The 22,120-nt window shown below is 43.8% G+C and overlaps 1 protein-coding gene across 1 annotated transcript; it reads left to right on the top strand.

Annotated features, from left to right (window-relative positions):
• The first annotated feature begins 3,090 nt into the window (after positions 1–3,090).
• On the top strand, positions 3,091–21,852 carry rpap2 (RNA polymerase II associated protein 2). The gene is made up of 12 exons (XM_038302465.1): positions 3,091–3,186; positions 4,164–4,209; positions 4,307–4,421; positions 5,872–5,970; positions 6,751–6,816; positions 6,907–6,995; positions 7,081–7,116; positions 8,954–9,863; positions 12,537–12,643; positions 12,872–12,952; positions 17,294–17,362; positions 21,641–21,852. Exons 1-12 carry the CDS (start codon positions 3,132–3,134, stop codon positions 21,783–21,785), a joined length of 1,818 nt encoding a protein of 605 aa, XP_038158393.1. The 5' UTR covers positions 3,091–3,131; the 3' UTR covers positions 21,786–21,852.
• Positions 21,853–22,120: the final 268 nt, after the last annotated feature.

The following is a 22,120-nucleotide window of genomic DNA, read 5'->3' as shown; positions in this document are numbered from 1 at the left end:
CAGTCTAGTTCTATAGGCTACACAATCATGGGGAAGACTGCTGACTTGACAGTTGTCCAAAAGACGACCATCGACACCTTGCACAAGGAGGGCAAGACACAAAAGGTCATCGCTAAAGAGGCTGGCTGTTCACAGAGCTCAGTGTCCAAGCACATTAATAGAGAGGCGAAGGGAAGGAAAAGATGTGGTCGAAAAAAGTGTACAAGCAAGAGAGATAACCGCACCCTGGAGAGGATTGTGAAACAAAACCCCTTCAAAAATGTGGGGGAGATTCACAAAGAGTGGACTGCAGCTGGAGTGAGTGCTTCAAGAACCACCACACACAGACGTATGAAAGACATGGGTTTCTGCTGTCGCATTCCTTGTGTCAAGCCACTCTTGAACCACAGACAGCGTCAGAAGCGTCTTGCCTGGGCTAAAGAGAAACAGGACTGGACTGCTGGTGAGTGGTCCAAAGTCATGTTCTCTGATGAAAGTAAATTTTGCATTTCCTTTGGAAATCAAGGTCCCAGAGTCTGGAGGAAAAGAAGAGAGGCACTTCATCCACGTTGCTTGAAGTCCAGTGTAAAGTTTCCACAGTCAGTGATGGTTTGGGGTGCCATGTCATCTGCTGGTGTTGGTCCATTGTGTTTTCTGAGGTCCAGGGTCAACGCAGCCACATACCAGGAAGTTTTAGAGCACTTCATGCTTCCTGCAGCTGACCAACTTTTTGGAGATGCGGATTTCATTTTCCAACAGGACTTGGCACCTGCACACAGTGCCAAAGCTACCAGTACCTGGTTGAAGGACCATGGTATCCCTGTTCTTAATTGGCCAGCAAACTCTCCTGACCTTAACCCCATAGAAAATCTATGGGGTATTGTGAAGAAGAAGATGCAATACACCAGACCCAACAATTCAGAAGAGCTAAAAGCCACTATTAGAGCAACCTGGGCTATCATAACACCTGAGCAGTGCCACAGACTGATCGACTCCATGCCACGCCGCATTGCTGCAGTAATACAGGCCAAAGGAGGCCCAACTAAATACTGAGTGCTGTACATGCTCATACTTTTCATGTTCATACTTTTCAGTTGGCCAACATTTCTATAAATCCTTTGTTTTTATTGGTCTTCGGTAATATTCTAATTTTCTGATATGATGAATTTGGGATTTTCATTTGTTGTCATTTGTAATCATCAAAATTAAACAAAATAAACATCTGAAATATATGAGTTTGTATGTAATGTATGAATATAATATACAAGTTTCACTTTTTAAATGGAATTACTGAAATCAATCTACTTTTTCATGATATTCTAATTTTATGACCAGCACCTGTATATAACATGTATATTACTAGTGCAACAGTAAAAAAGTGAAATTTGATCAATAATTTAAAAAACTCTTAAAAACCCAGAGTTCTGTCATGATCTGGCCTGTTTGCTCTCCCTTAATTAGTCATTCCTTTCACCTGTCGTTTTTCCTCCCTGCCTCAATTATAATTTATTCCTCTCACCTGTTTCCTCTGGTTTATATTCAGTTCAGCCTGAGCATTCAGTGCCAGATCATTGCTTGTCTTTCTGTTCAGTTTTATTTGGTTCATGTCCTGGATCCTGTCAGCCAGTGGAAAGAGGGTTTTGTGTTTGTCTCGTCCCCTGATCGTCCACTGTTCCTCCCCCACGGAGTCTTCTGGGTTTTTTGCTCAATATGTGGGGAGGCTCAGTTTTTATCTCAGTAAGCCTGGCTCCAGGAGAAAACCAGTTTAAAGTCCTGCATCAAGTTCTGGTTCCACGTCCTGTCTCGGCTGCCCTCTTCCACTGAGCCTGCTCATCTGCACCTGATCCTGTCTGCTCCCGTGCGTGACCACCTGGTCACGCTTCTGGTCCCAGTCAGACTCTGAACCCTCCTGGAAGCCAGTGGATGCCTGGAAGTCTGGATCCTGCCTCCTGTTCCTGTCTGTTCTGGATCCCTCACCAGGATAACCTCTGGGACTGCAGCACTGGGGACACACGTGGTCTGGACCGTTAAACCAGGTAAGTGACCAACCCAGATAATCATATATCAGTTTATCGTGGTCACTTACCTGTGTTTCCTCCCTAGAGTGTCTGAGATTGGGCTGTGCCCCGCCCCCCCACCTGCAGTGTCCGCGAGCCACAGCTCCGCTTTTGTTTTAGTTTTATTTAATAAACATTTGAACTTTCCTACTGACTGTCTCTCCTTGAATACTGGGTCCATCTGTGCTCGGTTCATGACAAGTTCTGCCTCTCCAAATAGTATATAGCAAAGATAAAGTATGTTTCTGTTTTCTTTTTTTTTTTTTTTTGTTCTTTTTCATTTGTGCCATGTTAAAACAGACCCAGCTGAGAAACCCAGCAGCTCAAACCTGAACCAAATTATTCTACATTTAATCTCTAAAACACATTTTGCCATTTTAAAAGATGCATCTGATTTGTCCAATAAAAGTCCAAAAAGTTCCTTTTTTCTCCATTTAGACCACATTAGAACCGACCCAATTCAAAATATAGTAGTTTGACGTCTCGAACCTTTAGTAGATTTTTCCAAACTAATTGCATAGAGTCTTTAAAACAGATTATGGTTTGTGAAACCTCCAGGTTTGAACCATCTAACTATAATTTTAGGGCTTGGTCAGTTTTAACGAGGCCCACATGCAAAAAAAAAAAAAAAGATACCTTTTGTGCTTTTAGAGAACTTCCACAAATCAGATACATCTTTTACAGATCCCAAACTGTATCTAAAAGATTATACTATAAACTTAGTAATAATTTAGTCCAGTTTTCACGTTTAAGTATTTTTGTTTTTGAGTTGGGTCAGTTCTAACATGGTCCAAACATGGTTTAAAAAAAAACACTTTTGGAGCTTCTGAATTTTCACAAAACATAAAAATTTCACAAATTTCAAACTATGTATTAAATATTAAAAGAATGTAGAATAATCTCGTCCAGGTTTGAATTGTAAATGCACCATAGTTTTTGAGCAATAACAGATTGAAAACGCAAAAGCTGAAGGAAAAAAGGTGGAATTGCCCTTTAGCCGGTTTTTCCTCGAATCTGAAGCTAACTTCAGCTTCGTTTGACGCACAGCGATGTCGTCACGGGTCAAAGTTGAACCGGAGAGAAAACGGAAGCAGCATGGAGGCTGATGAGAGAAGGAGAAGAGGAGGTTCTGCTCAAAGCTCTAAAAAAGGTTTAAAATTGACTCTGTTTTCCGGACGGCAGCTGGTATCAAGCTAGCAGGAGGTTTTCCGCCTGTTTGCTGTCCGGCTGATTAAAGCCCAAACATTACCAATATATTCTCAGCAGCCAGTTTTATGTTATTTATCTGCTATTTAAAGCAAGACAGACTAAAGTAAACATTAAAGTTTCTCGGTATAGAGTTAGTCTGTTTATTTTTTTAAACGTATTTAACTTCAAATCAAATATATCCTAAAAATAAGCTTTCTTTGGTTTTTAGTGACATCACAAAGTTTAAAGCACCTCATCGTTTCTTTTTAGCAGTAAATTGTGTTTTTGGTTTTTATGTTTCTATGATTACTTCTAAGTTTTGATCATAATCCTCCTTTAAGCTGCAGATTTCAGTTGAATAACGTTAATCTGTGGTGTTGAGTAGCGGTGCGTTCAATGGATCGGTAAAAAGCTCGGATATGGGAACTGCTTTCATCCACTTTAAATGTGTTAGCAGGTTGGAAAAGAGAGAGATTTGATGATGAATGAGTCACCAGACAGTCTGTTCATGTATTTTTGTTATTTTTCTTCGTTTCAACCAGTGGTTCCAAACTTTGCCGATGATGAGCTGGAGGAGTTCAAGGGTCACAGAATTTATAAAATTACACTGGGAGCCTTTTATTAAAAAAAAAAGTGTATATATGTGTATCTATATATGTGTGTATATATATATATATATATATATATATATATATATATATATATATATATATATATATATATAGTATTTAGACATATTAAGTTAGGAAGGATTGTTTAAAAGGACACAAAGAGCGTCTGTTGCTCGGCTTGTTGTCATCAGACCTCATAAACCCAGACCTTATTTCTTCTTGTAAACGTATCTTTCTATTCTGCTTTATCATCCAGCTGTGTTTGCCTGGTCAGAGCATAGAGGGAGGTATCTTTAACACTTGCTCTGTGTTTTCTTTTTTTTTACAGGTGGAAAATGCGTCAAAATACGGACTGCCGAAGAAGAAGCAAGAAGGTGAGGAAACCGTTTACAGCAGTGAACCATTTTGAGGTTGTTTTTTTAATTTCTTTTTGCGGTAATATTATATTAAAGTGTGCGGTTTGTTTCTCAGGAGAGAGGAGATGAAGGAGAGGCTGAGGGAGAGGCTGGAGGTGGAGCGGAGAGCCCTGAAGGTGGTGGAGCGCCTCCTGGAGGACAGCGTGGCTGAAGACTTCCTGGTTGACTGCGTATGTAGCTGACATGATGCTGCTGGATCTCATTCAGCATCCGGAACATTCTGTTCTTTTAAGACACACATTCACAGTAAAAAGCATCAAAGCAAACAGAGATACTAATAATAATAATGACCGCATTTATAAAGTGCTTAAAAATCAGGATATAAATGAACAAAGGTATAGAGGAGGATCTTTAGTTTCCAGGTGGATCATCTCAATCAGTGGTCCTCCTAACTGTCAATCATCCTGGTGATATGTTTACGTGAGGCCGTCTTACGTGCTCGTCCCGTTAGCTACCTTTTTCTGCGCACTTTCAGGCGTGTATCTGTGGAAAGCTATGGTTTCAGACGGTGATTGAAGGAGACAGAAGCAGACATAGAAAAAGAAGCATAGATACAAAAGGCAACTGTCAACCAGCTCCACAGGCGGCCCCGTCCAGGAAACACACAGCCAGGCAGACGAGCTCCGAGCCAGCTCCCATGTCAGAGGATGAAGAGAGCACATCCAGTTAGTCACAATCAGAGAAACAGGACTACACTGGAAAACAGGCCAAGCTCCAACATCTAGAAACAAAGGTATTGATGGCAGCAGCACAGCTGATATTTCTCTCCAGGATGGAGTCACAGCCAAACAGGAACAGACCAGATGAAGCTACTATGAGAAAAAGCAGAGAGAGCAGAACGTTAGAGATTGAACTAACAGATTCTGCAGAGTGGGAGAATAGAGATAGAATGAAGCAGAATGATGAAAAAGGGGTCCCTATGTCCTCCAGCAGTCTAAGCCTATATCAGCAGAACTATAGAGATAGATCAGGATAACCTGAGCCCCTCTAACTAGAAGTCTTATCAAAAAAGAAAGTTTTAAGCCTAGCCTTAAAAGTAGACAGGGTGTCTTCCTCACGGACTAAAACTGATAGTATATCCCAGAATGCTTTGCGTGGAGAGCTCTCCTGGCCCGCTGCTGCAATAGGCTGTCGTTACCCGACAGCAGCGACAGATAACAAAGATCCTCCTCCTCCACTGCGCGGTGGTAACTTAAGAAACAAGACGAGCAAAGAAAATCTAAGTAGAATAGAAACTAACAAGCAATGTATACAGAATAAAAATAAAACCAATATGTTAAAATAATTATTGATAAATAACACAGTCTATAAAATTAAGAGATAAACAAAGAGAAAACGGAAATTTCTGCCAATTCTCGCCAAATTCAGTAAATTCCAGCAGAACTTAAACGCCTCATTGAATACAAGGGGAAATAACAAGAAATTTAAGCTTTACGATGGCATATAAATGCATCATCAGCACAGCTTGCCTAAGTCGACTGCTGAGGGGAAAATATCCACTGATTGCTTCATGTTCTGCTTAGAAAGGTTTGAAAAAGCGGTAAAATCTTCAGGAGTGTTTTACTGGAGTTTAAATGGAGGATGAAGATGGCGTTCTTCATCTCTGCTTCTTCTTCACAGGCCAAGTTCATCACTACTGCTAACTACAAAGACACCGTGGAGGAGCGCTTCATCGCAAAGTTCTGTGGTTATCCCGTCTGTCCCAACAAACTGGGCAAGGTGAACCTCCTCCTGGTCCCTATGGAGGCAATTTTGTTCCATCATTATTGGAAGCAACGAAAACATTTAGTAAATGTATGAAAATAGGAATGAAAAAAATGGCATTTAGAAATTACATTTAAAAAAATGATTTAATCCAAAAAAAGGAAAATGTTATTTTTCTTTTTTGTTCTTTTCCGCTTAAATTGTTTAAAACATTGTTTTTTACAGTTTTCATATTTTCAGGTTTTATTTTTACAAATTATATTTTTTCATTTAATTTTACAGATTTCATATTAATTTTTTTTTTTTTCACTTTTTTTTTCCAATTGTGTTTTATGAATTCCATTTCTTTCAAGTTGAGTTTTCCATATCACATTCTATTTATTTCTGGGGGCGGGGTTTCTTCTGAAGTGAGGGTCAGATACACATTTCTATTGGTCAGCTGAACCTTAAGAGCAATATTTCTATTGGTCAGAAGCGAATGTTTGAATTGGGCTCGACGTGAAGAGAATTAAAAAGCGACTTGTAATGAATTGAAATATATATAAACTGTCAAAAATGATTAATTGAAAGTTGGGGGGGGGGGGGGGGGGCATTTTAGAAAATACAAAAATACAAAATTTGATAAAACAGTAAATTTAATCTGGAACTTTGATTTTTAAGTTGAGACATTTTTCTGTTTAATTTCTGGGTTGCATTATTTTTAAAACTTTCATTTACAAAAATTGATCTTTCAAATAATATTGGAACAAAATCCACTCCATACCCCTCGACTCATCCATGTCATTCAATCCATAGATCCCGACCCAGCAGTATAAAATCTCCACCAAGACGAACCGGGTCTATGACATCACAGAGCGGAAGGCGAGTGATTTTTATTGTTTTCCTGCTGGTATGGGGTCGTTTCCAAAAGAAAGCTTCAGCTAACTTTGCTCCAACGTTCATTTTTTTTAGTGTTTCTGCTGTAACTTCTGCTACAAAGCCTCCAAGGAGTACGAGCTACAGATATCAAAGACGCCTCTTTGGCTGAGGCAGCATGAAAGGTTGGCGGCTGCTGGTTCCTCTGTCTCCTTAAAGAGATTCTTTATGATGTGAGATTTATTTTCTTGCCTTTCTGTTTCTCTACAGTCCTCCAGAAATCAAGTTGCTAAAGAAAGGAGACAGGTTGGTAGCTCCGCTTCACAGTTTTCACACAATACGCCTGATAGAGTCCTGCACTGCAAAATCTAAACGAAAAATAAAGGTAAAAAAAATAATCTTAAAATGAGTGGCTTTTTCCCATAAAGGAAACGTCCAGTCAGAAGGAAATAATCAATGGATCCTTATTTATACCTAAAACTAATATGTTTGCTGTTATTTAACAAATTTAGTGTTAATCAGTAAAAAAACTAATTATTTGGGAGCGGCCATTTTTGTCCAAATATGATAACGCCTCCCTCCTGCCATCTTCCAGCAGTGACGTCACGGTGCGGTAAGCCTAGCGCCATTCTCCCCACTTTCCAAGCTAAATCAATGGGAACTACTAGACACATCTGCAATCAACAACAATTATTGAAGATTTCCAGAGGACTTCACCATTGAAATTCACCAGAGCTATAGTGAAACTGACAATGCCCACGTGCATGGCAGCTGGATGCTGGAATACATCGGGTAAAAGTGGAAAAAAGAGTTATTCCACCTTTCTGATTCCTGATCCTCCACGGACGGGTTGGTCGTTGGATCGCCAACTTGAAGAGGGAGGATTTGCCATCGAACTTCTGGCCAGAGAAAAAACACGTGATATGTAGCCAACAGAACTGGCAGCGTTGCGAGGCAAGGGCTCAAACATGTACGGCTGGAAGCCTTCTACACCAAACCAAGCTTCTGCCGCCCTGGCGTCCTCTTCCACAACATCTTCGTCCCCGCTTTCCTCCTCTAAATAAAAAATGGATGACAGAGGAGACTCATCCACCTCCTCCGACACTAAACTCTCCTCCTCTTGCATGTTTCCGCTGTCCATAGCGTTCCTTGACAGCGTCGTTTCTAAGTCACCAATTTAGTGCTAATTGGTCCCAATGGAATTTCCCATTGGGAACCTGCTAGCACTAAGTTGCTAACTGGTTAGCAAGATGCTTCCTACAAACCGGCCACAACCAAACTTGCTTGTGAACCTTCCGCCACAACAATCCCGCCCCCTTGATAATCGACCAATCACATTCACTTTATTCACTCTTGTAAAGGTGGGCACCACTTGGTAGAGGAAATTCACCATTGAAATTCACCAGAGCTATAGTGAAACTGACAATTTCCCAGTTTGAAAACGTTTCGCTTCCATCCAGGAAGCTTTTTCAATTCAAAATGTCGGTAATAGCATTTAGTTCCAGGTTTTATCCAGCAGCCCAACAAAGCCTGGTTTTTGTTGAGAAAACATGCAAATAGAAATGGATGAACGGGTCCCCCCCTTTGGAATGGGGGTCATGTGGGTTCTTTGTTAGCCTGCAATGCCCCATACCTGCCTATGAATCAAGTCAGTTGCTAAATAGTAGGTACAATTCAGCGATTGAGTTGATTCCTTCCCGCTATTATTGCAACCCCAACCCCTTTACAGGGGAACAGAAGACCTGGCCTTTAAAGCCAGGCCAACAATTCCCTCTACCTACCCCCCTTTCAGAGACATAGACAGGTATGGGGCATTGCAGGCTAACAAAGAAGCCAAACGACCCCCATTCCAAAGGGGGGGACCCGTTCATCCGTTTCTATTTGCATGTTTTCTAAACTAAAACCAGGCTTTGTTGGGCTGCTGAATAAAACCTGGAACTAAACGCTATTTCTGACATTTTGGATTGAAAAATCTTCCTGGATGGAAGAGAAACGTCTTCAAACTTGGAAACAAAGTCCAGCGGATTGATTTTTAACCATTTTTGGAATGACTCTGACCTGGATAGCTGGGAATCTTCACCACCAGCAGAATAAAACTGTGATTCATCAAATAAGGATGTTTGTTTGTTGCATGTGTGTCCAGGGGGAGCTCTGGTGTGGAGGTGATGCTGTCAGGGCGCCGCCTCAGGGAGGAGGACATAGAGGAACCCCAGGCTGCCCCGCCTCCGCCCGTCCCTGCAGGAGGCGATTTCAGCGACGGGGAGCGGGAGTTTCCCTCCAGTGACGTCTCCCAGCAGCAGAGACCCCGGGTGCACTGGGCCGACCTGCCGGGGGGCGCAGACGGAGACGGGAACCGGGCCGAACCGCCTCAGATCCAAAACCCAGAGGAAAACGGGGGCCTGAGAGGAGAGCAGGAAGGGAAGGAGATCCCCGCTGAGGAAAGCGCTGAGGCGCCACCTGGAGACCAAAGCGTGGATGAGCTCACTTCAAAGCTGAGTGAGTGCGTTACCAGCGGTAACCAGCGCGGAGAAACGCGGGCTGAAACCGTTTCAGCCGCTTCGTGTACAGGACCTGAACCTTCAGCAGGAAGCAGACGGGCTCCCTGTTCCACTGGAGACCCGTCCAACCCGCCTGGGCTCAGCATCACCCAGGTGGGCATGAGTCGGAGAGGAGCCGCCGGGCTGCAGGACCTTCTGAGGAAGCACGGCGGGGCGCTCGACCCCGAGTCGGTGCGGCGGAGTCTCCTGGAGTCCCTGAAGAGGACCTTAAAGGACTGGTGCACAGAAGAGACCCTGAGCTTCCTGTATGGAGCCGACCGGCCGCCGGCCGTCCCGTTCACCGCCCTGAGAGCCACCGAGGAAGAGGAGCTGGATGAAGACGACCTGGAGGACGATGATGATGATGATGATGAGGCGGCGGAGCCGAGGAGGCCGCCGGGTAACCACGACTACGAGAAGCTGCGGGAGGAAGCGGAGCAGCTGCAGCTCAGGGTGCGCGAGTTTTATAAAGGGACGTGGGTTCTACCTGAGGAGGAGCAGCTGGAGGCGAGGAAGGTGAGAGAACCTGCAGCTGAAACGCTTTTATTGGCAGGGGTCGACCTTAAGGCAAGTGACTTTCACATTTCATTTGCCCAGAAACCATTTTTACTTGCCCAGTATAATGTTTGATAAATATAGTTCCTAATATTCATTTTTGCATATATATCAATGAAACATGTTTGTTTTTTAAATGTTTTTTGTAGTTCAGTATTTTTTAAGTTTCCAGGTTCCTTGTGTGTATATTAGTGTTAATTTTAGCAGCCATTTTTAAATCTAGTTTCAGTTTTAGTCCAGTTTCAGCATCGCTAGATTTAGTCGACATCATCCCATTTTTATTTAGTCTAGTTTAGGGATGCAGGATATAATCGGCCTCTATCGGTATCGGCCTTATATACTACTTTTTCTTCTTCCTCAAAAACTTCTTTTTTACAGACTTAAAAACTTCTAAAGACGAGGGAAAAAATATTGATCCATTAAAATATCCCAATATCTTCATATGCTGATATATTGCCATTTAAAAACACCATATCAATCTCTTTTACTAATGAAATATTGCTATATGTCATCGTTATGCTACGAAATCCCCCGAAAATTCACCAAATGTTGCCATATTTTTATATGTTGATATATTGACGCGGTATCGATCTATTTTACTAACAAAATCTCACAAGAATTTGCAAAATATCACGAGAGTTTGTAACAGAACAATGAAATTTCACGAGAATGTGAAAGTAAAATAGAGCACTTATTTCAAGAAAAAAAGACTTATCAAGATTTTGATTTTTTGCAGTGCATGTACTAAAACACATAAAAAAAACATTAAAAACCATCCATTCATGTTGAAAAACGGAGTATGTGCCAAGCATTTTCCTGACAATGAACCCCAACGATCATAACATATTCTGAGCTCTACTCTTCTCATAATCCTGTAGCCATAATTTGCGGAACTTTTTCACACTTGATTTTCAATATTTCCTCTCCTTTCACATCTCTGCTGAAGGTTGCGTTGCTCTATTTCAGGTTTAACCAATTAAAAATCATCAGGGTCCGAATAAAGAAAATAATCAACCAGTAAAGGTCCGGAGACATTTTTAATTATAACGGTTACTTTAAACAGAATTTAACACTGAAATAAAATGAGTTTTTTATGCACCCATGTTACACATTGAATTTTTAAATGAAAAAATAGAAAACAAAAAATAAAAGATTTTTCCATTTTACATCTAAAGTGTTTTTTGAAGTAGAGAACAACAATCATTCAGTTTGGTTTATAGATAATTTCCTGATTCCCATATTTTCTCAAACCCCTGAACTGATGGTTTGTTATTTTCTTTCTTTTTTCTGTCTTAATGTTGGCAGTGGGCTTTAGGCTGCCCTGCGAGGCTTTAAACCTGGGTTTAACCGGAGACTAAGCCATTCTCAAGCACATATCAAGGTGCTCATTTTGAGCCTGGATCCAGATTTATTGTTGATTCTGTTCATGGTGGAGAATCCTGCTTCACAGCAGCAGGTTGAGCCAAACATCCTCTAAATGTGCAGGGTCATCTTTGAGCACGCCATTTCACTTTTCTTTCACCAGTTCACCGCAGTTCTTCCAGCAGTCCACACTTTCTCTGCTCTCCTTTTCTCATGGTCTTCTCCTTCTTTCCCATCGCCCGGCTTGCCACAGGTTTGCCTGCTGTGTCTGAAAGTAGCAGCAGCAGCAACAACCTAGACTGACAGCTCATTGGCTCATTTGGATCACGTGCAGCCTGGAGCCGGACGCTCCCCAGGGCTTTACCGTATTAACAGGAGAAGAGGCGCAAGTCATATTAGACACTGTCATTGGACAACATGCTGTAATTTATAAATGTTTTAAATCAGGTTGGGTCCAGATTAGCCAGCAGGTGGATCCACGCAACCTCGTCCACGCTCGTCATAATAATCCCAATACTGCTGGGAGTTAGGAAGGAGCTAGGACCAGGAAGCAGGAATGCCTCCTTGCACCAATCCATTAATCATAAGGACCTCCTGACGTTCCGAGCCACCCAGGAGGTATATGGTTACCCATAATCCTTTGCGTGACGTAGAGGAACAGCATCGTTATTCTACGAAATCCCCCCAAAATTCACGAAATTTTGCCATATTTTTATATGTTGATATATTGACGCGGTATCGATCTATTTTACTAACAAAATCTCACAAGAATTTGCAAAATATCACGAGAGTTTGTAACAGAAGGATGAAATTTCACGAGATTTTAAAAAGTAAAATAGATCGATACCGCGTTTTTAAAAATCTATTTGATATCAGCATATGAAAATATATTTGAGTATATTATTTTTCAAAGTGTCAGAAATGGATAACAAAACTGCTATTTTCAATGACTACTTATTTTTGTCCAGCTTTAACATCGGTATCGATATCGGTTATCGGCTACATGAGTTTTATCGGATATCGGCCAAAATCCCGATATCGTGCATCCCTAGTTCAAAGTCTCCTGGTGACGTACAGCTGAGTGTCGTCTGCATATTTATACTAACTGAAGCTTTTTTATGTTTTAAACTGAGTCATAGGGAGCAGGTAGATGCTGAATAAAAGGGGCCCTGAGATGGAGCCTTGGGGAACCCCACGGTTCTGTTGCTTAGCTCTCCGGTTATCCTGATGCCTCAGGATTTAAACATGCTGATTTTGTTTCTCTGGTGTCAGATCAGCGCACCGGAGGCGGCCTCTAAGGATCCAGCTTTGCCGCTCATCGACTCCCACGCTCAGAACCTCATCCAGAAACGGATCACGGTGGAGCGGCTCAGCAGCTGGTAGGTGTTCTTCTCATGGTCTGCTCTCTGTTCACCTGCAGTTTGTTAGATGGTTCTGTAGTTTAGATGAAAACCCAAAGCTTTGGTCCCTCAGATGTGTTCCTGTTTCTCAGCGTGTCGATGCTCTGGATGTTAATGTTAGGAAAGAAATAAAAAATAAAAAAATGAAACCGTAATTCCGATATTAGAGAAGAATACATTTCTCATACGTCTTGCTGTGTTCCTCAGCCTCAGAAACATCGTGGGTCCGGTGGGCCTCACCATGAGCGACGTCTCCACAGACCTGAACCACCTGGTCAGGACATTCAGGTCAGTTCAACACACACTCACACCATGAGAGAAACAACATCCCATATATATATATATATATATATATATATATATATATATATATCCCAACACACACTCCTGGGCGGAGTGTGTGTTGGGATTTTGTAAGGTATAAATGTACTGAGGTTTCCTCGGTCAGAGCTCCATCTTTCCGTCTGAGGACGTTAAATAAATTTGAACCTTTTTTCTTGCAAGAAATGCCTCAGCTTCCTAACTCCACACAGACCATGGATTACTTTGTAAAAACAGACAGAGGTTTGCATACTTGATGACATTTTCCCAGTTTAAAAGCTTGTGTTTTAGTAAAATGGTACAATGGTGGTATTTTATATTAATAATGTAGTTGCTAACGTCCAGCAGACCAATAGAAAAGCATCTCTGCTCCTCCCTCCAGAGGAAATCCCGCCCCCAGATGTGAAGATCATATGATCTGGAAAAGAATGGAATTTTGTATAAAACTCAATCTGAGAAAATAAATAATAGTAAAAAAGATGATAATCTGTAAAAACAAATCAGGAAAAATAACATTTAAAAAATATTAGATCATTTAGAAATTTCGAACAGAAAAATAAACCAGCAAAGTTTTTTTATTAAAATGTTTTTCTAAGTTTCATATCTCTACTACTTTTTTCTTTTCAAACTTCCATTTACAAAATCCTTTCTTTGCAACAATATTGGGACAACATTCACTCCATACAAACGCACTAAAATCAGTTAATTCTTGTATAAAACATTTATTTTTTTCAATGCATTGTTGTTAAGCATTCATGTCATCATTTAAGACATGTTCCTACATTATTTTACTAATTCATTAGACTTTGCTACCCTCTAGTGCTTAATATCGCACATTACAAGATTAAACAAAAATTTAATTGTTTTCAAACTTTAATACTTAAAGACCCAAACTTTGTTTTTTCAGAGAATAAAAGCATTCAGTAAAGAAGTTTAAAATTCTTTGCACTACTGCAGAGAACAAACCTGATGGCTGCAGAAACATGTTTGTCTCTTCGTTCAGATCAACAGGGGGAATTTATGGGTCTGTAACCAGATCTAAGTTTTAATCCGGATTAATCCATCTCCAGTTCCTGCTGTCGTGCTTCGGTCGCACCTCTGATTGGAACAAACCCCTGATTATTATTGGCCCCTTTAAAGACTCGGCAAACTGAATTTAAGGGAAAGCTGGAGCTTATTATGCGTTTATGTAAAGGTTTTCAGACCTTATGATCATTTGCTCCTAATGCCTCTTTAGCATCTCAGAGTTCAGATTAGGGCTGAACCAATCAGATTAACAGATTATTGAAAAAAACAACTAATTTAGTAATTGATTAATTGTCAACTGGAGTATACATTCTCTAAAACATGCCTTTAGCTGACAGAGTGACACATTTAGAGCAGGATTATACCAAAATTGTGTTTAAAAAAAAATAAAAAAGTAAACATTTAAATATTTAAAATAAAAAATCTTTTTCATCTGTCAATCTGCTCTATCCAGAACTCCTCAAATGGAAAAGTTTTAGTTTCACCTGGTTTTATGTATTAAAAAAAATCTTCTGCGATAAAACGTTTTATCATTGTCTCCCTTTTATCTCCTCTCTTTTTCATCTTTTCTCCTTTTTCCTGTTTTTCCTTTCCTGTTCTACATACATTGCAGTGTCCATATAATCTGTAATACTCCCTGCATGGATTATAATAAAGCTATTTATATGCATCAATCAAGCGGAACGAAAATGAAAAGAAAACAGGAGAGTGTTTTGGTTTTCCCCTTTTGGGACTCTTTTATTTTCAGTTATTCTGTTTTGTTGATCTTTGGTTAATTTTCCATTTCATGTTTAAGCAGTCTTTGGTTGCTCTCTGTTGCCCCCTTGTGCCTGTTTCCTTTCCCCCTAGCTCCCTTCTGGTCACACGGGGCCACTTTTAACAGAACCAGGCTCAGATAGACATAGAAAAAGAAGCATAGATACAAAAGGCAACTGTCAACCAGCTCCACAGGCGGCCCCGTCCAGGAAACACACAGCCAGGCAGACGAGCTCCGAGCCAGCTCCCATGTCAGAGGATGAAGAGAGCACATCCAGTTAGTCACAGTCAGAGAAACAGGACTACACTGGAAAACAGGCCAAGCTCCAACATCTAGAAACAAAGGTGTTGATGGCAGCAGCACAGCTGATCGCCGTTTCTCAATATGCGTTCTTGAGCGTTCTCGTGTGCTCGTGTACTCGTGATACGTCATCAGCCTCAGCCCGAGTACCTTTCCAATTCTCAAGAACGCCAGATCGAGAACGCATCAAATCCCCGGATGTTGTTCTGGCCCCGCCCTCTTTATCGAGCATGCATCAGAGCAGACTTCCCCAGAATGCCCCGCGGCCGCAGCTTGATTCCAGACAGCGCTCACAGTGTTAAGTTAAACATTCCCTTTTCTGCTGCTGTTGTTCTTCAAAAGTACGTTTTGAAATCGTTTGAGGCAATAAAATTATACATTGAAGCCTCCCTGTGTGGCCTGTTTACAGAGTTAGTGCGAAATTTTAAAAAAAAGTCCGACGTTGAGCGGACCAGAGTGACCAGCAGACCTCCGAGGGTAACCGCAGCCAGGGCTAATGTTACCCCGTCAGTAGTGCACTTTAGAGACTGACACGGGAGTGGATTTTCACTCCTGTCCCGTCCCACTCCCACAGAAAAAAATGGTGTCCCGTCCCGATCCCGGGCCAGAGTAGAAATCTAAATCCTGTCCCGTCCCACTCCTGGTGAAATTACTCCCACTCCCATCCCGCTCCCATTCAGAATGACTCCCGCTCCTGCTCCACTCCCGTTCTTGTTGTTTTTGAGCGCGGGTGAAAAACTCAGAGCGGAAGTTACTATTGGTTTGCTCCTGCTCCCGTCTGCTCCCGTTAATGTTTAATCCTGTACCGTCCCAATCCCGTGATCGTTACTAATACTGACTCCCATCCCACGGGAATCCCACGGGAATCCCGTGACCCGTGGGATTCCCGAAAAAATGTCAGTCTCTAGTGCACTTCTCTCGGTCTAGTTATGTGTGAACTACCGCTCGTTCTGATGGCGGTTTTTTGCGGTTCGGTAATTTTTTTAATGTTTTTTAAGCTTTAGAAATTAAAATATTGTTTTCAAAATGTTTTGTGTAGGGAATAAATAGTTTTGACTGTTAAAGAAATGCTAAAGAACGTTGCATGTGATGACGTCACGAGTACGCTTCTGTTCCAATACACATACGTGCTTGCGTGCTCGCGTTCTCGTCAAGTCCGATCTTCCTGCGTTCTCGCCAAGAACGGACTTGACGAGAACGCGAGTACGTACTCGCATTCTCGTGAATTGAGAAACACCCGATATTTCTCTCCAGGATGGAGTCACAGCCAAACAGGAACAGACCAGATGAAGCTACTATGAGAAAAAGCAGAGAGAGCATTTAGGACTTATTACTGTCCTAAAAGTTGTTCTTTTCTCTGTTAAGTTAATTTAATACAAAAAAAATCTTCATAATCAAAAAATATTTTTAGAGTAACTTTGCGGTTTTTTAAAATGTTGGTATCAAGTTTTCTTTCAAATTGTTTAAAAATGTGTATGTATGTATATATATATATATATATATATATATATATATATATATATATATATATATATATATATATATATATATATATATATATATATATATATATATATATATATATATATATATATATAAAAAAACTTTTTTTCTATTTTCCGTTTTCCCGATTGAATTTTATTAATGAGGTTATCTTCACTTCTGGTGGGATTTCCTCTGGACTGAAGAACAAAAAAAAATCATTTCTATTGCTCTGCTGGATGTTAGCAACATTGCAGTGACCAATAGCAAGCAGCTGGATCAGGCTGGAAGTGAAGATAATGCAGTTCATAAAACTCAACCCAAAATATAAAATCTGCATAAAAAGCTGTTCAAAAACCAAAGTTTGAAAAAAAAACATAAATAAATAAAATATGAGGAAAAAAGTTCTGAGAAAAGAGCCAAGTGTGTTTTTCAGATTGTTTTTTTTCTGCAGGTTTTCATTTACAAAACATATATTTTGGAACAAAATTGACTCCATTTCTGTTCCATAAAATAAAATATGCAGAAATGTTTCCCATTATAACATGACAGAATGCTGGCGTTAGTTTTTGGCGAGGAGCCGCCGATTTAAAGTAAACAAAGGAGAGTCCAACGTCCAGCAGGAAGTCCAGCAGCGTTTTTACAAAGTCTCACCGAGGCAGAGATCTACTAAATGTCTCAGACTGTCTTCCTGGTGTCTCTGCACTGAACTCATGGTGGCCTCTGCTTCCTTTCCCCTGCAGGTTCACCAACTCCAACATCATCCATAAAACCCCTGAGTGGACCCTCATAGCTGTGGTGCTTCTGCATCTGTAAGTTTCCTGCAGAGGAGGGGGGGGGGGGGTGCCTTCATGCTACCAGCTGGGGGATTGTTTCGGCAGCGCCATATGGTGTATATATACACGTGTGTTGCCGTTCATGGACAGTTCCGTGCTGCTCCCGCCTGAGTACACACAGCCTTATCTCGCGGCCTGATTGCCCCTCTCCAGGTCCGTCACACACACATTTAAACACAGCTTCCACTCCTCCGACTCGGCCTCTCTGGGAAAACCCTCACCTGATGCTTGTCCCATCCTGATTTATTGCTTCCAGCTCCGTTTGCTCACTTAGACCCAAAGTTCTCCTCAGGCCAACAGGTTTCTCTGCAGAGGAAAAAAAGAAATTACTGACTTTATTTTGGGGGAAACTGAAAATTCAAAAACCGAAAAACATTTGGACTCTGCGTCTGATGGGAGCGGAGGGGGTTTTTCTCCCATCAATCACAGCAGTTTCGGGTGAATTTCCCTGAAACGGGCTCCTCTGACCGGCTGAGGTGACGTTAAAGTCCTCTCTACCTGCCCCCTACCTCCATGATTTCATCGGTTCTCATTGAACTCGTGTCCTTCCATTCCTCCGTCATGAATAATTTGGAGCGCGGTCTTATCTGTCCGCTGCGCGGCAGCTGTGGAGCTCGTCTGGCCTCTATTGTTTGGCCCAGATGAATAATACATATCCGCCCCCCCACACCCCCTCGATAGCTGCAACACTAGACTCCGAGTTGAACCGGAGATTAAACGGCAGGATGGTAGACAGTAGGGAGGGACAGAAAGCAGCACGGAGGACATGAGTTTTATTTGAAGAGTGAGGATTTTCAAAGAGCCATGATTCACGTTTGGTCCCATTAAAACTTAAAAACTTCCACTGGACTAAATGTGCTGGACCTGCAGAGAACATCCAGCAGCCACTTTATTAGGTTCTGCTCTTTAAATGAGCTTCACTTGATTGGCTGGTTTGGATAATTGAGTGACGATCTGGAAATGAGATCTGATGATCTGCAAAAAACAGTCAATCAAACCAAGTCTTAGAATCTTTGAATTTTCCAAAAATAAATTATTTGGTCTTGATACAGTAGCAGCCATTTAAAAAGTTTCCCCACTTTCCTTGATGGGTCCTTGGCTGATCCTTTGCTGGCCCTCGGCTAGCCCTCGGCTGGCCCTTGGCTGGCCCTTGGCTGGCCCTCGGCTGGTCTTTGACAGACCCTCGGTTGGTCTTTGACTGGCCCTCGGTTGGTCTTTGACTGGCCCTCGGCTGGTCTTTGACTGGCCCTCGGCTGGTCTTTGGCTGGCCCTTGGCTGGCCCTTGACTGGCCCTCGGCTGCTCCTTGGCTGCTCCTTGGCTGCTCCTTGGCTGCTCCTTGGCTGGTCCTTGGCTGGCCCTTGGCTGGCCCTTGGCTAGCCCTTGGCTGGCCCTCGGCTGCTCCTTGGCTGCTCCTTGGCTGCTCCTTGGCTGCTCCTTGGCTGGTCCTTGGCTGCTCCTTGGCTGGCCCTTGGCTGGCCCTTGGCTGGCCCTTGGCTAGCCCTTGGCTGGCCCTCGGCTGCTCCTTGGCTGCTCCTTGGCTGCTCCTTGGCTGCTCCTTGACTGGCCCTCGGCTGCTCCTTGGCTGCTCCTTGGCTGCTCCTTGGCTGCTCCTTGGCTGGTCCTTGGCTGGCCCTTGGCTGGCCCTTGGCTAGCCCTTGGCTGGCCCTCGGCTGCTCCTTGGCTGCTCCTTGGCTGCTCCTTGGCTGCTCCTTGACTGGCCCTCGGCTGCTCCTTGGCTGCTCCTTGGCTGCTCCTTGGCTGCTCCTTGGCTGGTCCTTGGCTGGCCCTTGGCTAGCCCTTGGCTGGCCCTTGACTGGCCCTTGACTGGCCATTGGCTGGCCCTTGGCTGGTCCTTGACTGGCCTTTGGCTGCTCCTTGGCTGCTCCTTGGCTGGCCCTTGGCTGGCCCTCGGCTGGCCCTTGACTGGCCCTTGACTGGCCCTTGGCTGGCCCTTGGCTGGTCTTTGGCTGGTCCTTGACTGGCCTTTGGCTGCTCCTTGGCAGCACCTTGGCTGCTCCTTGGCTGGCCCTTGGCTAGCCCTCGGCTGGCCCTTGACTGGCCCTTGGCTGGCCCTTGACTGGCCTTTGGCAGTTCCTTGGCTGCTCCTTGGCTGCTCCTTGGCTGGCCCTTGGCTAGCCCTCGGCTGGCCCTTGACTGGCCCTTGGCTGGCCCTTGGCTGGTCCTTGGCTGGTCCTTGACTGGCCCTCGGCTGGCCCTCGGCTGGCCTTTGGCTGCTCCTTGGCTGGTCCTTGACTGGCCCTTGGCTGGTCCTTGGCTGGCCCTCGGCTGGTCTTTGACAGGCCCTCGGTTGGTCCTCGACTGGCCCTCGGCGTGTTTGTTTTTGCTGGTCCTTGGCTGGGCCTTGACTGGTCCTTGGCTGGCCTTTGGCTGGCCCTTGACTGGCCCTCGGCTGGTCTTTGGCTGGCCCTCGGCTGGCCCTCGGCTGGTCTTTGACAGAGCCTCGGTTGGTCTTTGACTGGCCCTCGGCTGGTCTTTGACAGACCCTCGGTTGGTCTTTGACTGGCCCTCGGCTGGTCTTTGACAGACCCTCGGTTGGTCTTTGACTGGCCCTCGGCTGGTCTTTGACAGACCCTCGGTTGGTCTTTGACTGGCCCTCGGCTGGTCTTTGGCTGGCCCTTGGCTGGCCCTCGGCTGGTCTTTGACAGACCCTCGGTTGGTCTTTGACTGGCCCTCGGTTGGTCTTTGACTGGCCCTCGGCTGGTCTTTGACTGGCCCTCGGCTGGTCTTTGGCTGGCCCTCGGCTGGTCTTTGACAGGCCCTCGGTTGGTCCTCGACTGGCCCTCGGCGTGGTTTTTTTTGCTGGTCCTTGGCTGGGCCTTGACTGGTCTTTGGCTGGCCCTCAGCTGGTCTTTGGCTGGCCCTCGGTTGGTCTTTGACTGGCCCTCGGCTGGTCTTTGGCTGGCCCTTGGTTGGCCCTCGGCTGGTCTTTGACTGGCCCTCGGCTGGTCTTTGGCTGGCCCTCGGCTGGTCTTTGACTGGCCCTCGGTTGGTCCTCGACTGGCCCTCGGTAGGGTTTTTTTTGCTGGTCCTTGGCTGGCCCTCGGCTGGTCTTTGACTGGCCCTCGGCTGGTCTTTGACTGGCCCTCGGCTGGTCTTTGACTGGCCCTCGGTTGGTCCTCGACTGGCCCTCGGTAGGGTTTTTTTTGCTGGTCCTCGGCTGGCCCTCGGTTAGTCTTTGACTGGCCCTCGGTTGGTCCTCGACTGGCCCTCGGTAGGGTTTTTTTTGCTGGTCCTTGGCTGGCCCTCGGCTGGTCTTTGACTGGCCCTCGGCTGGTCTTTGACTGGCCCTCGGCTGGTCTTTGACTGGCCCTCGGTTGGTCCTCGACTGGCCCTCGGTAGGGTTTTTTTTGCTGGTCCTCGGCTGGCCCTCGGCTGGTCTTTGGCTGGCCCTCGGCTGGTCTTTGGCTGGCCCTCTGCTGGTCCTCGGCTGGCCCTCGGCTGGTCCTCGCTTTGTCTTTGGCTGGTCTTTGGCTGGCCCTCGACTGGTCCTCGGCTGGTCTTTGGCTGGCCCTCGACTGGTCCTCGGCTGGTCTTTGGCTCGTCTGGTAGGGCTGGTGCCCTACAATACCTTTTCTGTCATGATTTGTGGACATTCTAAAGAGAAGCGCCATCTGCTGGTCAGACCCTGTAATTCAGTGAAAGGGTGGAGTCAGAGCAAAAAAATATGCAAGAGGGGGGTCAGTCAGTGGCAGGAAGTAGGCTGCCATTCGGGTGGCATTTGACTGGGAAGGGCCATTTTGAAAGGCTGCTACTTTAAACTAATTAAGGGGCACCTTCTGTTCTATATGATATAATTGACAGACTGAATAATCCAAAATATAACTGAATATTTCACAAATGGCACCCCATAGGGGTTATTTTGTTAAACACATCTGGATCACAGTGGGAGCCAAAAAGGCGACTTTTTTTAATTTTTTTTGATTGGTGCGTTTATTGATCTGTAAAAATTAGGCGGCAATCACTGACTCATTTGGTGAGTTTAAATCAGCTCCTATTATAATGTATCAGTGGAAATAATATAATTGTTTTTCATCTATTTGGTTTAATTAACTCGTATTCAGACTAAGAGTTTTTGTGCCTCATAGCAGAAGTTGCCATCTTGACCCCAGTCCTTTAACTCCTGCTTCATATCAGGATTTATTTTCCTTTGATTCATTAAAGTGAAGCTGGAAAATGTCTCTAATGGTTCCAGTGGTTTTTCTTTCTTTTTATTGTATTTTCTTTTCTTTTAGGTTATCAGACGTGTCTCCTGTGGTGCAGGAGGCCCTGAAGATGTCGGCCTCAGTCCAATATTTAAACACTCTGATGGAGGAGCTGGGCCTACGGGAGCAGGACCTTCTGAGTCTAGTTCAGCTCTTTAAACCCACTACAAACTGACTCAAAGTGAACATAAACAGATGTAGGATATATATTTTCAATCTTATAAAAGATGTTGAGAATGAAACAAAATGAGCTTGTGTTTTGTGTAAAATCATCAACCTGTGAAGAGGAATAAATTAAGCTATTGCCATCTGCAGCACTGCTCAGCGACACAGAGGAGAGAGAAAATGCAACAGATTCTTTAAAATTTATAACTGCACTATCTGATAATGATCTGCTAAAGTGAAGCCTCCTTTTGGAGGATTAGAACTCTGTTAAAGAAATCCTGAATATTATTAAAAAGTGGTCAGAGGACAGGTTGTCCATCAAATGCACAGGAAGCACCACCCCTG

This window comes from Cyprinodon tularosa, unplaced genomic scaffold, assembly GCF_016077235.1.
Source record: "Cyprinodon tularosa strain WSP-4 unplaced genomic scaffold, ASM1607723v1 ctg490, whole genome shotgun sequence".
NCBI lineage: Eukaryota > Metazoa > Chordata > Actinopteri > Cyprinodontiformes > Cyprinodontidae > Cyprinodon > Cyprinodon tularosa.
The sequence above is the reverse complement of the archived record's forward strand: the minus strand, read 5'-3'. Positions and strand labels throughout refer to the sequence as shown.

Bases quoted from the DNA above. Each gene is read 5' to 3' on its own strand.
- rpap2 (XM_038302465.1), top strand. From the start codon at position 3,132: ATGGAGGCTGATGAGAGAAGGAGAAGAGGAGGTTCTGCTCAAAGCTCT. The intron at 6,817-6,906 runs GCGAGTGATTTT...CATTTTTTTTAG, and splicing joins ATGACATCACAGAGCGGAAG to TGTTTCTGCTGTAACTTCTG. The intron at 17,363-21,640 runs GTAAGTTTCCTG...CTTTTCTTTTAG, and splicing joins GCTGTGGTGCTTCTGCATCT to GTTATCAGACGTGTCTCCTG.